This window comes from Limulus polyphemus, unplaced genomic scaffold (genome assembly GCF_000517525.1).
Source record: "Limulus polyphemus unplaced genomic scaffold, Limulus_polyphemus-2.1.2 Scaffold358, whole genome shotgun sequence".
Lineage (NCBI taxonomy): Eukaryota > Metazoa > Arthropoda > Merostomata > Xiphosura > Limulidae > Limulus > Limulus polyphemus.
The window spans coordinates 348,198-364,253 of NW_013665968.1; the positions used below are offsets into that span (position 1 = coordinate 348,198).

The 16,056-nt window shown below is 36.4% G+C and overlaps 1 protein-coding gene across 1 annotated transcript in view; it reads right to left on the reverse strand.

The window, feature by feature from the left end:
* Positions 1 to 16,056, reverse strand: part of LOC106457661 (transmembrane protein 134-like) — a 34,534-nt gene that overhangs the window by 13,522 nt on the left and 4,956 nt on the right. Inside the window, exons 2-4 of the mRNA XM_013917099.2 lie at positions 7,520 to 7,593; positions 7,099 to 7,175; positions 4,292 to 4,336 (exon numbers count right to left, since the gene is read on the reverse strand). Of these exons, the coding sequence (XP_013772553.1) occupies positions 4,292 to 4,336; positions 7,099 to 7,175; positions 7,520 to 7,593 (196 nt within the window). The remainder of the gene's footprint in view (positions 1 to 4,291; positions 4,337 to 7,098; positions 7,176 to 7,519; positions 7,594 to 16,056) is intronic.

The following is a 16,056-nucleotide window of genomic DNA, read 5'->3' on the forward strand; positions in this document are numbered from 1 at the left end:
GTGTGTGTGTGTGTCTGCATGTTAATAGATGTGTAACTTTTATTACATATTAACTAATTTGTGTATATTCAATTATGTACACAAACGTAAATTAAACAAGAGCAAAATTTTCACACAAAGAATATGGCTCAAATAAAAAGATGTGCAATAATTAGTATAGACCACATTAATAGAAAAACAAGATATTGTGTTTGTCCAATTATTGTAAACAATGTGTTTGTTTTATTTTTTTAACCAAAATGTTCATAAGTATGCAGTTTTTCATATGAAGTGTTACCAGGATAAAGCACACCAAGTGAGAAACATGGACTCATTGTTTTCATTGGTGAAAGAGTATTTTGTACTTGTGGCAACTGGAACATTAACATTTTTACAACTTTTTTTTTATAAAGTGATGTCATGGTTATTGGTTTGTTTGTAACAAGAGATAAAATAGTGTACCTATTGTTTTCTAGTAGTTTTTTTTTTCTAACATATTTCATTTATAGAATTTAACTATTTTGAACTTTGCAAGTATTACTGAATATCTTATTTCAATATTGTTTCTATGGCTGTTATACACAAATGTCCTGTTAACTATGAATATTTATAGTAATATAAATATTCATAGTTAACATGACATGTTGGCAATTTAAATGAAATTCTGGATTTCTTAAGCCACAAGGTTTTACTTATTTACTAAAATTATATTTAATTTGTTTCCAAAAACATGCAGGTAGTGTGAATAAACAATTTACAAAACATAGCTTAAAAGCACTCATCATTGGAAAAAATTCCCCATTAGTGGCAGAATCTTTTATGTATGTGCTATGACTATAGTGAGCTTTCAGTAAGGCCTTGTCAGGAATGTGGCACAATTGTGCGTTTGGTTAATGTAAATGTGTCTGCGATGTCCCACATAAGCTTGAAAGATTTGACAATAGAAGTGTTTGGGGTAGCACATTCTTGCAATAGTGGGATAAGTACATTAAATATTCCTGCTTTATGGAAAGGCCCATATTATGCCTCTGGAATAGCAACTTATCCAACAACAAATTGTAGTTGATTGGGATACTTAATTCTACATTCTAACTTGACTTCTGACCTATTAGAAGATGAATTGCCATGTTTTCATTTCTGACTTCTACTATAAATAGTGATGATTCTTGACCATTGGTCACTTTGTTTTGACCAGTGAAATGGGTCTGATAGCAAAAAACTTCCAAGCCAAAAAAAGAAGTCTTCTTATTAGGTGTCAAGGATTTATACATGCTTCGAGTGATTCCTGGAAACTCTCTACCATAAAGTACCATTCTAAGTAGCCTGAACCTGATATCATTGGTGGCTGATCCAAAATGTCAGTAGCCAAAGTCCTTGACCTCAACAACCTTAAAATCACTACTGGTCACCATGGTCTAGAAAAAGCAAAACAATGCTAGTGCTCCCAAAATAGCCCCTTCATTGACCTCTTTAATCTCTACCAAAGCAATATTAGTACCAACAAAGAAGAATAAGCATCAGAGCACTGTACTATGGAAAGATGTTTGTTTTCAGAACAGCATAGGTATAAGATGGTTTTCATGTTAAACAACATCACCCCATCTCCAACCCAAAGAAAGTCTTCCCATCTTTTAAAATGGGCAAAAAAAAGTGCTGCAGATGCTTCTCTCTGTCATCCCAGAAGACCTGGACATCAACTCCATAGAGCAATGGTCGAAGAACTGTCAGATCTAGGTCACCAAGTGAACTGAGGCCTAGGCCATGTGTCAACAAGAGTTAAACCATCACCAAAAAAGGAGCAACCTATACATTGATACTTAATAATTACCTTTCAGTCAATTGTTCTTTATAATACCACAATTTCAAAGGATGTAGAGAAACCAAACACATCAAAATGGGGCACTACTGAGAAAACAGCTTTCTCAACAAAAAGAAAAAATATTTTAAAAAGCAAGCAAAGAAACTGCATAATCTTAGAAAACAAGGATTAAAACATGACACCTTAAAATAAACAAAATGTTTAAGTAGTGCCTGAATCCTACAATGCATAGCATCAGCTCAAAACTAGGTGGAATGAAAATGGCACTAAGGGATTCTGAAAAAAAAACCTAATACACTTTGGTGAACAGAAATTCCATGGCAAAATTCAGCTCATATGTAAAAAAGAATGAAGCAGTCATTCATAATGAAGCAAAAATAAAACTCTTTGATAGATTGTTTAGGCAGGGTATTCATGATGAAATTTGGCTGAATGGACATCAACTGCCTGTTGTAGAAAAACAAGTATAGAAGACAACGTTTCAAAAATCTTCCACTTTTCATCTTCAGATCAGTGTGTGTATGGTGTTGTTGGTCTTTATAGTATTCTAGTGAATTATGATTGTCTGGTTTATCCATGTTTCCAACCTCAGAAACCCTTCATATCACCAAACATTGTAGAAACATTGTCCTCTATACTTGTTTCTACAACAGGCAGTTGCTGTCCATTCAACCAAATTTCATCAATAAATCCTTGATATTATTGTGTCTGTAAAACATAATGAGATTCCTTTACAATATGGTATCCTGCAGGATGTTGTAATTGTTCAAGATGTCTTTAATCCTAGTGTTTTTAGAATGATATGCAAACACTAATGGAACCAATGAGATCATCTGTAATTATTCATTTATAAATTCACCATTTTTAATCTATTCCATCCTTAATTGTTAGTGTCTTTCCACCTTTCTTCCAGACTTGTATCCTAATATTTGTAGAATTTTTGTGAAGAATACCAGAAACAAACTTACCAACAGCTTTAATGTAGAGTGAGTTTGTTTGTTTATTGAATTTTGCACAAAGCTGTTAGGGCTACCTGTGTTATTCATCCCTAATTTTGAAGTGACAGAGTAGAGGGAAGGCAGCTAGCTAATACCATCCACCACCAAATCTTGGGCTACTCTTTAACAGTGAATAGTGGATTGACCAGAACATTAAAATGGTCCCATGACTGAAAGAGCAAACATATTTGATGATGAGATTTGAATTCACAACCTGCAGGTTGCGAATCGAGTACCCTAACCACCAGGTCATTTTGTTCAAAATATCAAGCTAATAAAAATGTTTCCAAATAGTACTGATATTATACAATGTCATTTATTCGAAACAAATTGGACCTAAATACATGAAGTGCAAGAAATCCCACTCATAGATCATCTGTGTGTGGGGAGGGGGGGGGGGAAGACTTCCTAAGAGAAAGTTGATAGCCAGCTTTACAACAGGAACACAATAAACACAAACCTTGAAAATGACTACATCAACCCCATATCGTAAGATGAGAAAATAAGAATAGCAATATGCGAAGGTAAAAAAGAAAAGGAGTAAGCCAGATTTTTCTTACTTATAACCCTAAATACTAATTAGTTAATTATCTCTAAAATCCATCATTTTCAATTACTTTTTTGGTTATAATTTATTCTTGAATTCACAGATATACACCTACACCTTGATTATGACATAAACACTTATAAAGAGAATGTGAATTAATGCAACCACTACAAGCCAAAAACATAACTCAAGAAGCCTACATATGTGCATAAAGAGCTAAAAAAAACTTCCTAAAGCTAATTCATCTCAGCCTTGATGTGATCAGATGCAGAGCAACAAGCCCAATAGATCAATATCAAGATTAAAATTAGCATTATATATACAACATCTGAGCATTACATAAAATACTGAAGTCCCAAATAAAAAGGAATGATAACACATTAATACAATAAATAAAGAACAAAGTAACACAAAAGCTAAAAAATGCAACATAACAGAACCACTATCAATTAAAAATAATGTAAAAAGTTTACTTTTCCTGCAAGTATGCTCAGGACTGGCTGTTTATGATCTATGAACCATCATTGAGAAACAAGTTTCATGAGCTCAGGTAATGGAACAGTAGAAGAGTTTAAAAAATATTTAAAATAAATGATTTATTTTACTCTCCATCTAAATAGTATTTCAGTTAGACTTAATGCTATTATAGATATAGCCTATTTGTTCAGTTTTTGTATAAGTTATAAAAGCATGAAACATCCTACACAATGGTTTGTGGAGACAAAAGATAAATCTATAACATTATTTTTCACTCATTTAATATGATTATAAATTTCTCTGAGTTAATAATCTTCACTTAAGAAAACATATACAGATTTGAATGTACATGATATGAGGAAGGTGGGATACAGAATTCCAAAACAAAATTTTAAATTTATATGAATTCCTATAATGGTTATTATATGCTAAAGAAATTATCTAATTTATATACAACAAAAAATTATTTACCAGCTTTAGGCATTATCTGTACCACAATTCCAGTTATAAGAAGACCTAATGAAATTTAAAAAATATATACATCAAATAAACAAAGAGAGAAATCAAAACTAATATTACACAGCTAAACACATGCATCCAGCCAGTGATTGTACAATGTTAAGCACAGTCAAATGAATAACTTAAAATATCACTATTTAACACTTATAGTAGGTGAAATATATACCTTACCGTAAAATTTTTTGATTCAAATTAAATTAACAAAAGTTTTCTTAATAATTGCATAAATGTATTTTTAACTGATTAAATTAAACCAAGAAAAAAAATCCCAAACATCACAACTTGTATCTTGGCAATACCTGAGGTTAGATGATGCTCTTAACAATTAACAAGGAATATCCAACTTAACAGCAGAAGAAATGGTAGGGAAGCTTGTAGGAGCCATATCTGGTATTTAGTCTTTTTTTTTTGAAAATGTACAGGAATATGCATATAAGGTACCTAGAGGTTTAAACTGATTTATAATTGGATAAAATTAGAAAAAGTTATGACTGACTTTTATCAGTAGAGTTGTGTGATTCAGATAATGGTCACATGACATTGTTGTAGAACATAATCTATAGACCATTCACCATTCCCAAACTTTCTGTGAAACTTGTGAGGAACTGCTGAGACAAAGGGCCAGAATCTCTGAGTATTTGTTCTTGGCAAGATGGAAAAGTAGTCAGATTCCAAGCTAATCTGCAAATGTAAAGTGACAAAAATCTCTGAGGTGTTACAAGCTTAGCAGGTGTGTATGTGACCACAATGGCACACCAGTTGTTCAAAAAGTTAGCTATAAGAGCAGTCAGAGAAGGTGCTCTCAAGTGCCAAAAAAGAAGTATCCCTGCATATAGGAAGTGTATCTGATGACTTGCCCTCAGATGAGAAAGAGAGAGAGGTGATTCAACACTGTGCAAGTCTCAACAATGCCAAAGTGGAGAATAATTCAAGTTTAGGTAAGGAACAGAAATTAAAAAAACATTTTCTGAATGAAGTACAAAAATATTACAAGGATGAAAGGAAAAAGCAGTACCAAAATAGTGGCAAAATGCCATGACCATTAGCAAGCAGGTAGTCCACACTGGTAGGAAAGAAACAATTTAACAACTACTTGGATCAAAGAAAAAAACACAGTAAAATAATCCCTATATCATACCAACATATCTATGTACCTCACTTTTAGGCTTCTAGATTTCTGAATCTGCTTTTGAGTCAGAGATTGCTTGTTAATATATAAACTAAATAAGTGACAAACTTTTTCTTTTACATTTGCTACACTGTTTTGAATCTTAATGCTCAGAAAGTAACTTGTATGTTTTTATCTAGTAAAATTCCTAAACTGGCCAATTCAAACTTAAAAACTATATGCGTGATTTACTATTAATCAAAACAGTTATAGTTCAAACTATAGTAACTAAAAGCACAAAGACAAGTTGAACAAAATCTTCTTGGATGTTTTTAAACATTCTCTTGTTCCTAAGAAGAAGTCAACACTAAGGATTCTAACAATATTTGTAAAACCTCATATTAATGTTTAATGAGAAAGATAGCCTAAGCTTATTATTATTTAGCTTTTTCAGATATAGCAAAATGTTAATAACTTGATCTGCATGTTTGTTATTGTCAGATTTGAAATATAATGTATATATACAAGTTCTTCTTTTTGCCAATTGTCGGAATAAATGGCTTTTACTTATATTTCTTAATAGTATAAATATATGTTATTGTTGGGCTTAGGATTCTTCTACAATGGGTGTCTGTGACATTATCTTTTTTTTTATACTGTTAGTTTCACTCTAACATATTAAACGTTAGGCCTATCACCTTTGCGGTACTTAACTTCACACAACTATATTCTCTTTTGCTATTATCTGTCTATTGCTGTCTGTCTACTGCTTCCCGCTCCTCTCACGGTATTTATATCTTTATTACATAGTCGTCTGGCCACTTTCTATATTCTTGATACCAATTGGTTATTAACAAAACCTTCTACAGTCGTCTGCATTTAACTCTTATTATATCAAAACTTAAAAATGATAAAAATATTCACTCACAAATATAAATTAATCACTAATATTTAATCCAAACAGTCTTTTATATCATGACAAATACAAACAAAAACAAGTCAAGAGAGAAGCAAACAGTAGTTGATAGCACTCCAGTTATTCATTTGTTTTACTTTGTTGAGAATATTACAAGTACATGTACAGTACTAAATTGTGCATACTCTAAAAAACAAAATTTTTTATCATGAAACCAAAGACAGACCTACTGATCCATAAATATAAGTGTAATAAAAACATTCCTTATCCATCATAGAATATAATTACATTCCCTCACTATATACTGATGTTTGTAAATTGAGTTATCTACTAACCAGAAAAATATTTGCTTAGTTGGAAATAATTTTAAAGGAAAACCTTGTAATTTTTTCTTCAAAAAACAACTGGATTTTTTCAATAATCTAGTGCAACAGGATGAGGCATTTTCAACATATACATAATGCACTAAAAATCAGATTTTTTGGTTAGTTATACTAAGATACAAAATTCAAATGTTCTTAGCTAACTTATCTGCATTTAACATCTTGACTACAAAATAAAGAAAAATATAATAATCAGCTTAGTAAGCTAAAGGTTATCTGTCCTTTACCAAACCAAGTACATAATTTAACACCAACAATTTATGAGGTGTAGTATTTGAGACTATTTAACAAGTTTGAAAAGTTAAACCTATGTAAAGAAAAAATGAAATTGAAATTAATTATATGGACTTACCAAGACCAATTATTAAAAGACCAAATGCAGCAAGCATCACTCTCCAATTTTCTTGAACACGTGGATGTTTCCACCAGCTACACCAATAAAAACTTGTGTCAGGATTATGTAGAAAGTATTGCATTAAATTTGTTGTAAGACAAAAACTTTACTCACCTTCACAAAAAACAGTTTGAAGTTCTGTACTGTATTTAGAAAACACCAACGTAAATCGTACAGTAACAAGTCTAAAAAAATACAGTTGTACTGTTACTCCTAAGTTCACAAGAATAGATCTTTGTATATTGAAATAAACAAAAGTTCATAAGTACAAATTTAAAGAAACAATATAATAAACCTAATAACTCAAATTTAAATAACTTAATAATCTAAAATATTAGATATACCAAAGCACATAGGCTACAAATAAAATATTACTTGCCCTTTCTGTGAATCATATTTTTCTGAGTTGTAGATATCACTCTGGATTAGAGAGTCACTGTCTTTGGACAAAGACTGAAATAAACATAAAATTTAGAAACTTAAAAACTTTTGGACATAAATATATTATGAATGTATTTCAACAGGAAGAAGTACATATAAATCTAATTTAGTATTAGCTCTTGGGTTCAGACTGAATCTCACTAATTTTGCTATCTGTGATAAGATTTTACATGTAGCACTTAAGAATAGAAGTTGACATTTTCCTTCCCTAAAACAATATTTCAGATAGATATTCTCCTCTCTACACCACAAATACCTGTTACTTTATGGGCATTGTGCATGTAACAAGCCTTGATTCAAGCTCCCACCCACACATGTCAACATGTATTACACCAGCCTATGATGTAATCATCATTAAACTATAGCCCTCCACAACAGAAGAGTCACACATTCTCCATGCACAGTAATCTCCACACGCACCATCATGTGAAAACAAGTTCATTCTTGACAAAACAAACTAAATGCACTGGAAGTGGGGAGGAAAGGTGGGAGGTAGAGAGAACAGTATCTATCTTGAAATACATTTTCAGGTAAAGAAAATGTTAACTTCAGAAACATTACTCACCTTTCTGTACCAAAAAAGAGCTAGAATCCTACACTGACAAGGTGGAGATTCCAATGCAAAGAAAAGTTCTTTTCTGCAAACAACGTCAGAAAAGGAAAGCCCATGAAATGTAATATCCTCGAGACAGGGGATAACCTAGTGGGACAGCATTCAGTGGGAGACTGCATTCATATCAAGCAAAGAGGACTCTTCAACCAATAGAAGTGTAGGGAAAAATATATTGTTGTAAGAATCTTTTTCTGGATTCTTCCTTGCTGCTAAGGTGGGTGGAATGGCAGATTGCTCAACCATCCATCATCTCACAAACAGATAGCTGAGTATAAGTGTGTAGTGGGGCTAGGGCTATATGTCAAGTCATTCCATATTGGAGAAATACTTATGTGAGATACTCACTCAAAATTCAGGTGCAGGGAGTAGCATCCCAGGCAAACTCAAGAATCATCTGGCTGGACCTTACCACCAAGAATGGCTTGGTTCATAATGTAGTGGGGTATTTTGTTCTACACTACCAAGTATTGCCACTGTCCTACTTCCCAAACATGGGGCGTGTCCATTTGGTCTCCTACCAGTGGGATTGCACTGCCCAATGAGGAACTTTACATACCAACTTTTCCAGCAGTTTAGGATGAAGGAATAATGTTTTCTCCAGTACTACATTAGAAGAGATGAAGGGAGAAATTTGAGTGGGGGAGAACACTAGAGAGGTGCGTGGATTGGTCATTATTTAATATAATCATATGGAATGAGGCCCCACATTGAGAGACAGTATATTGGCAAGCACACACCTAGTGCTTTTTATTTTGTCAAGTGTAAAACAGCCTGGAAGACTGAATATGTATGTATATACACACCACCAAAGGAGTCTTACAAAAGTTATAATTTTCCTATTCTGGAAAATGTATTTCAGACAGGTACTTCCCTCCACTCCCAAGATTAGCCATTCTCCTCCAGTGCTGCCGTCTATATGCAAATTTTTTCTTTAAACATGTCACAAGCCTTTTGCTACCCTCTATTGGAATCAAATGAATCCAACATGTCTCTCATGTAAATTATCATGCATCACTTCTCCACCAATAGAAGCATGACATACATGAAGCATGTGACTCCTTCTATATGCCTCTCCCAAACTATCACTTTGAGGTTTGGTAGAAGACGTAAGCACCGGAGGAACGTGGGGTGGAAGGGTGGGAAGTGTGAGAAAGAGGAAGTACCTAATGGGAATACATTTTCAGTATAGGAAAATTATAACTTCTGATATGATACTTCCCTCTTTTCACAAGATTAGCTAGAATCCCACATTGATTAGGTGATGGGACCGATACGAGAGAATGACAGAAGTATCTCCCAAAAGCATCCAATGGATACCCCTGGAAATGAAAGAATCAGATCGGAAGATCTGATTAGAAGAACTGCACCACTTCTGAAGCAGGTAGTCTTCACCCATCGGTGAAATGTGTTGTAGATAAGGGCAGAAAAAGAGAGGAGCACATCCAAATGGGAGAGAACTCAATCCCACAAAGTAAAAAAGTGGGTAAAACAATGGATGTGCCCCTAGGTGTAGAGTGGCTAGGAAAAGACAGAAGGTAGTCAGTAAGTCAACTACATCCAAAACCCATGCTGCTAGGAACCAACATCCATGCAGGAGTAGGATGAGGATCATACTGTTTTCACCTCAAGTTAAAGAGACCAAGTTGGGGGGGGATCTACAACCACTCTGACTCCTAAACATGACACATGCGTTAGGTTGGATCTGGGGGCCCAACATCCGGTATAAAAAGGATGTCTATATAATATCAATTAACTCCCCCCAACAGCGAAACTGACCAGAACCATCCGAAAACTAATAACTTGCTTAGATTAAGATACAATGAGGGATAACAAAAAGGATAGAACCAGAACAATCCCCCTTACGTCTACTGTGACCCACAACACAGAAAAAGTATGATTGAGGGAAGAATATAGACAACCATAAACATGTTGATTGGTTCTACTCTAAATCAAAAACCCAGCCATATGGTACTAACATCCACATGGGGGGGTAGGATGAGGGCTTCCAATTGAAGGGGTGAACTGTAATTTGATGTCTCACTCCTTTGTAAGTGTATATTGCATCATGGAGAATAGCACATCATCTACAGCTGCAGAACACTACTGCACTACACTGCACTGAATGGTTATAGCCATCTTTGTATGGAACCCATTCTGGAGGGTGCCTCCATGGTCAACCACCCTAGCGGCTTAGAACTGGAAAGTGGTAAGGGCTCCCATACTCCACTAGAACAAATTGGGGTGAGGATGCAGTGGAGAGTCTGAAGGAACATCATCACCTGAGGCAGTGCAACTGGTGACAGCAAAACACTATTTTGAAAAGCAAACCACACCGATTTATTCAATACAAGACATGGCAGGGATGGGCAACTATTCCCTTCTGCTTTACCAATCCATAGGTGGTATGGTCCAGAACTGGCAAGTTTATGAAGCAATTACATCGTGAGGTTATTCACCTACAAGTGATCTTGTGAAACACCCCATCTCAACAGAGAGCATAGCAAAGACATGGAACATAAAGCTCGAGTCAACATGGCTGTACAGTGCAGATTTTAAGTTGAAGAATACCTGGTCAGGCACCATTCACCACAGTGTGGGATCCATATAATGAGTAAATGAAGCAAGGGCCCCTGAAAAGAAAAGTATGAATATAAACTTACCCAGTCAAAGTTGCACTGAAGCATGAAGAACAGCCACAGGTGGAAGACGAAAACCCGAGGAAGAAGAAACCGCAATATTAGGTGTAGTCCACACACCTGACTGTAAGATTTCCTCCAATGGCAAATGAATGGGCATATCTGATGAGAAGACACCTGGAACAAATTCTTGGAGGAAGAAGACAAGGAGGAATAAACAATTGAATCAAAAGTCAAACCCAGTTGGTGAGGGTAGAAAGGGGAAGATTCCGAACAGAGGAAGACTACCAAGGTATGAATAGTTGGGAACAGGTACCACAGAAGAAACCATGCAGGCAACATAACAACAAAGAGCACGTACCAGACATAGAGGCCTATCCAGATCAGAATGAGGGTAGAGATGAGATACAGAAGGAAAGGAAACAGGCAAAAAGGAGGAGTTACCCTCCCTAGCCACCGAGGTCTTTGGGAGGAAAGGAACAATCCAGATAAAGGAGAAGATAGGTAGGGTGGTAAAGCGTATGTGAAACATCAGTGACAAACAAATCAGAAGGTGAAGGAAATATGTTTTAAGGAAAGGGTGAAACACAGAACACAAGGAAAGTGGTTCAAACAGATGTAATATGAGGGAATGGAGGACCACAATAATATCCCAATCTGAAAGAGTAGGCCATCTGAGGAGACGAGGAATCTGTAAGGAATGCATTAGCATGGTAAGGACATGGAAAGCAAAAACTCGAAAGTATCGGAAAAAACAAAAGGTATGGGATAAGGCAGCCCGATAACTTAAGAGCGAAGAGAAAGAAGACCCCTGGTTGAAAAGCCATGTGAGAAACTCCGCCACTCGAGCCTCATTAGGTCAGTCAGCCGGGAATCCCCGAGTCACAGACCAACTGTGGAACACTTTCCATTTGTGCTGATACACCTTCATTGAAGAAGGATGTATGAAACAAGCTAAAAGGAAAGCTATTCAACAGGAGAAACCTGAGCTCCTCTTCAAGGACTGGATAAAAGTCAGCTGTGAAGACAAAGGACATGAATGGCCAGATGTAGAACCGGTGACCAAGGTTGATGAAAAAGGGAGATAAAGGAAGAGGTACTGAAGGAAAAAGTTGCAGTTTTTGTAATCATGGAAACCACAGTTAAATTGGCCAATAAGGAGTGATCAGAAGGACTCGACACAGAGTGGTATGGATGAGAGAGATCACCCAATGAAATAATTGGATAGGAGGATAAACATAAAGAAATTTGGGGGACCAATCCTGGCTGAAAGCATCAACAGCCAGAGTCCTAGGATGAGGTACCAGGGACCAAAAAAGGGGTAATTTGTGACTGAGGTATGTGGCAAATGCATCTACGTGGAGAAAACCCCACCAACAGCAAAGCCACCACAAAATGAGGGGATCTAAAGGCTACTCTGTCGGATAGATTTGGTTGGGGTGGAAAAGACTATCTGCTACAAGATTGAAAGCATCCAGAATATGACATGCAATGAGACTAATGTGGTGCATGTGGGTCCAATATAGTAGATCCAATGGTCAAAAATAGAGAGATCTCAACTTGGTGCCCCCTTGGTAATTGGTATGTGCTACCACCATAGAATTATCAAAATGAATCATCACCAGACAATGTCTAGCGAGAGGAAGGAACTGATTCAAAGCCTTACAGACCGTGAGAAGCTCAAGGATGTTGATATGCAAAGCCTCCTGGTGATTGACCCATGCACCCCAGCCGTGAAGGGATGTGTCCGTGAAAAGATGTATATCCAGATGACAACGAGGAATCAGGATACCTGTCGACATATGGGCCTCATCCTTCTACTAATGCAGATCCTCCATCAAGGTAGGAGGAAGGGTAACGGGAGCTGACAAGAGATCCCAAGCAAGGCTCCATTGATCATAAAGAGCCTACTCTACACACAACTGAGGGGGAACAGTGATGTCATTGAAGACCACATCCCCAAAAGTGATAGAACCTCATGAGCAGAAAGTGAGGGAGCTGAAAGGGCATGGTGAATTAACAGTTCCATGGAACAAAATCATAGAGGAGAAGGTTGGGCTCAACTGAGATAAGTGTTGAAAAAGACATCCAAGTGGACGAGATATTGGGTAGGTCAGAGGAAGGACTTCTACAATTTGATTAAGCAGCCAACCCGAGCAGCCACTAGAAGGAGATGATGAGTATGGCTGGCCAACTCCAGTTTGGAATGAGCCAGTTCTCCCTATAATGGTGGAATCGCAACCCCAGAGGATGAAGATGGTGAGCAAAAGTGACTCCCTGGTAAAAGGGGTCAGTTGAACAAAACGATTGAGATGGGACAAATCAATGACAGGCCTCTAGTTCCCAGTTTTCTTGGGAACAACAAAAAGTCTGGAGAAGGATGTAGAACAAGTTCAATGGCCTGCTGAGTTCCTACACTGCCTCCAACAGATGCTGGCTGGTCATGGGATCCTGAGGCATAGGGAAGGAAACAAGTATAGAAGACATGGGTAGTGGGGTAAAAAACAGAATCACAAATCCTTCAGATAAAACTAAAAGAACCCAATGATATTTGACAAAAGGATGCCAGTGATGAAGAAAATCAGTGAGCCAAGCTCCCACTGGACCAGAACCCACCGGGTAATCACAGATACTGTTGGCGATGTGACGTGCATCTTCGAGGAAAACTATGATATGCAAAAGCAAACTGATCCGAAGCCCGGGAAACTGCTAAGAGTCTGAAAACAATGCAGAAGATCCCATTTGAAAGATAGATGGGCAAGGAGGACAACTGATGAGAAGAGCATTGAAAAAATCCATTTGATTCAGAGAATGAAAAGGAGCAAAGCCAAGTAAGAAACAAAAATTATGGACAGAAATGCTACATAGCCAGCAATGATTAACAAGATGGGGTAGAGTAGCATGAACTCAATGGAAGGAAGTGGTAGAAGGACCAATGACTGTAAATTATCCATTTGCACTGATAGAAAGCCAGTGTGGAAGGCTGATAAGAATGAGACATAAAACAGGCACCCCATTGTAAGAGATAATGTTCATGGCAAGAAGAGACCCAAAGGAGGAAATAGAAGCTGTTTGAACAACAAAAGATGCAAGAGAAGGAAACCATGACTGGGTTGGTCAAAAAGGAGCAATTAGAAGGACCAGCAATGGGTATTGCAAATGAGATACAAAACACAGGAAAGAAAGCAAAAAATATACATACAAAAAAATAAGATTAAACCAATCCTGGCTTAGAGCATCAACAGCCAGAGCTGCAGAGTCTGGGATTGGAGACCCCAAAAGACAAAATTTGGTAATGATATGAGTTGCAAAGGTATCAATCAAGGGAATTCTAAAGTGAAGCCATCCCCACTGAAATACCAAAAGATAAAGAGACCACTCAGTGGAAAAGATCCTAACCAGTTGTTTGTTTTTTGCAGTTAAGCATAAAGTAACATAATGGGCTATTTGTGCTGTGTCCACCACAATCATAGAAACCTAGTTTTTAGCATTATAAGCCTTCATACTTACTATTGTTCCACTCCAGGGCTCCTGTCTAAGTGAGACATGTGATCCAACACTAAGTTCAAGGTCCCTAGGATATGTAAGGCAAATAACTGGGAATAAATAAAGGGGAATATCTAGAATGAACAAGCCACCATAAAAGAGATAGATGAAAAGATGGAGGTAGAATCATAAGGGCTAACAAGTAACACTCGGAGCATGTTCCATTGACTGCCCAAGACCCAATAAAGGGGAGGCAAGTGGACATGGCTGAGAGAGAGAGAGAGATAAGGGACTATAGCAAAGTCAAAGTTCTCAAAAACAAAGGAACTTCTCACACAGATACAGTAAGAAAAAGAAGAGCCTTGGAAACCAGAATCTCCATGGTGTGATGATGCAAAAGTAATAGCTGAGCCTGAACCACATGCAAATTGAGAAACATACTAAGGTTACTTAGGTGGACCAAAATAATGAGTAGGGTGAAGAGAGACTTTGAGCACTTGACTAGCCATCACATACAAAACATCTCCCAAAAGAGGTTGTTTCTGCAGCTCATTGAGACAGAGCCATGAGAAGCCAATGGTCCATGTAATAATAGAAGTAGAGACACAAACAATACATATACAAGCCCACATATCTCAACTGAAAATGTAAGGACTCATGACTAACCTGAATGGAAGGGCCCAGAACTGAAAAACCTAATTGTTCTGGCCAAACTAGAAGAACCAATGGGACAAAAAACAAATCAAGATGTGAAGAAATGCATCAAAAACATCAACTTTATTCAGCCACAAACCAGTAGAGAACACCCATTTGAAGGCTGAGAAAACCACCCATCTTGATCCAAGGAATGTCGAGAAAGAGGTTCAAGGACAATAAATTCGTTGACATGGCACAAATCCCTGTTATTCTTGGGAATGACAAAAAGCTGGAAATAGACACTGTCAGGTTTTTTACATAGGGATATGGGTCAGATTCTATATAAAAGGTGTCTATGACTTGTTGGCAATAAATTTCAACAATAAATAGAAAGCATACAATCCACTTGTTTTAAAATAATATATTTAAAACAAATCAAATGTATGTACAAAAATTCATTACACTATTGGTTATCACAGTTGTATCCAAAGCTTTAAATAATTGTATCTTTTTGGTCAAAGGCCACACAGGCAGGTTCAATTACTTATGACAAGACAAATTATTCTCCTCCACTCTGATATCACAATACAATCAGTGATAAATTCACTTGCATTACCCTGTGAGTTAATTCTCTTTTACATCAAAAGTCCACACGGGCTGGTTCAGTTACTTTAGAACTAAACTGACAAGATGAATTATTCCTCTCTACTCTGTCATTACAATACAAGGCTGTGATACTTGCTTTAAAATCACCATTATAAATGTTGATTACCACAGAGCTTTAAATAATTGTCTACTTTTCATCAATATCCATACAGGAAGGTTCAGTTACACAAACTTATTTACTTGCACATCTATATATATTAGGTCATCCAAAAATTAATGTCACTTTTTTTAGATGAAAAAACCCGAACAACTTATATATCAAAACAAAACATTTATTAAATGAAATACTCTCCATTATTATCAATGATGCTTTTCCACCTTACAATAAGGTTGTTAATGCGTTGATTAAAGAATACACTCGGCTTTGAAGCAAAAACATGTCAATGTCCTCTTTACCACCTTCCACATTGGCATATGTTTTCCCATTAACATGGTGTT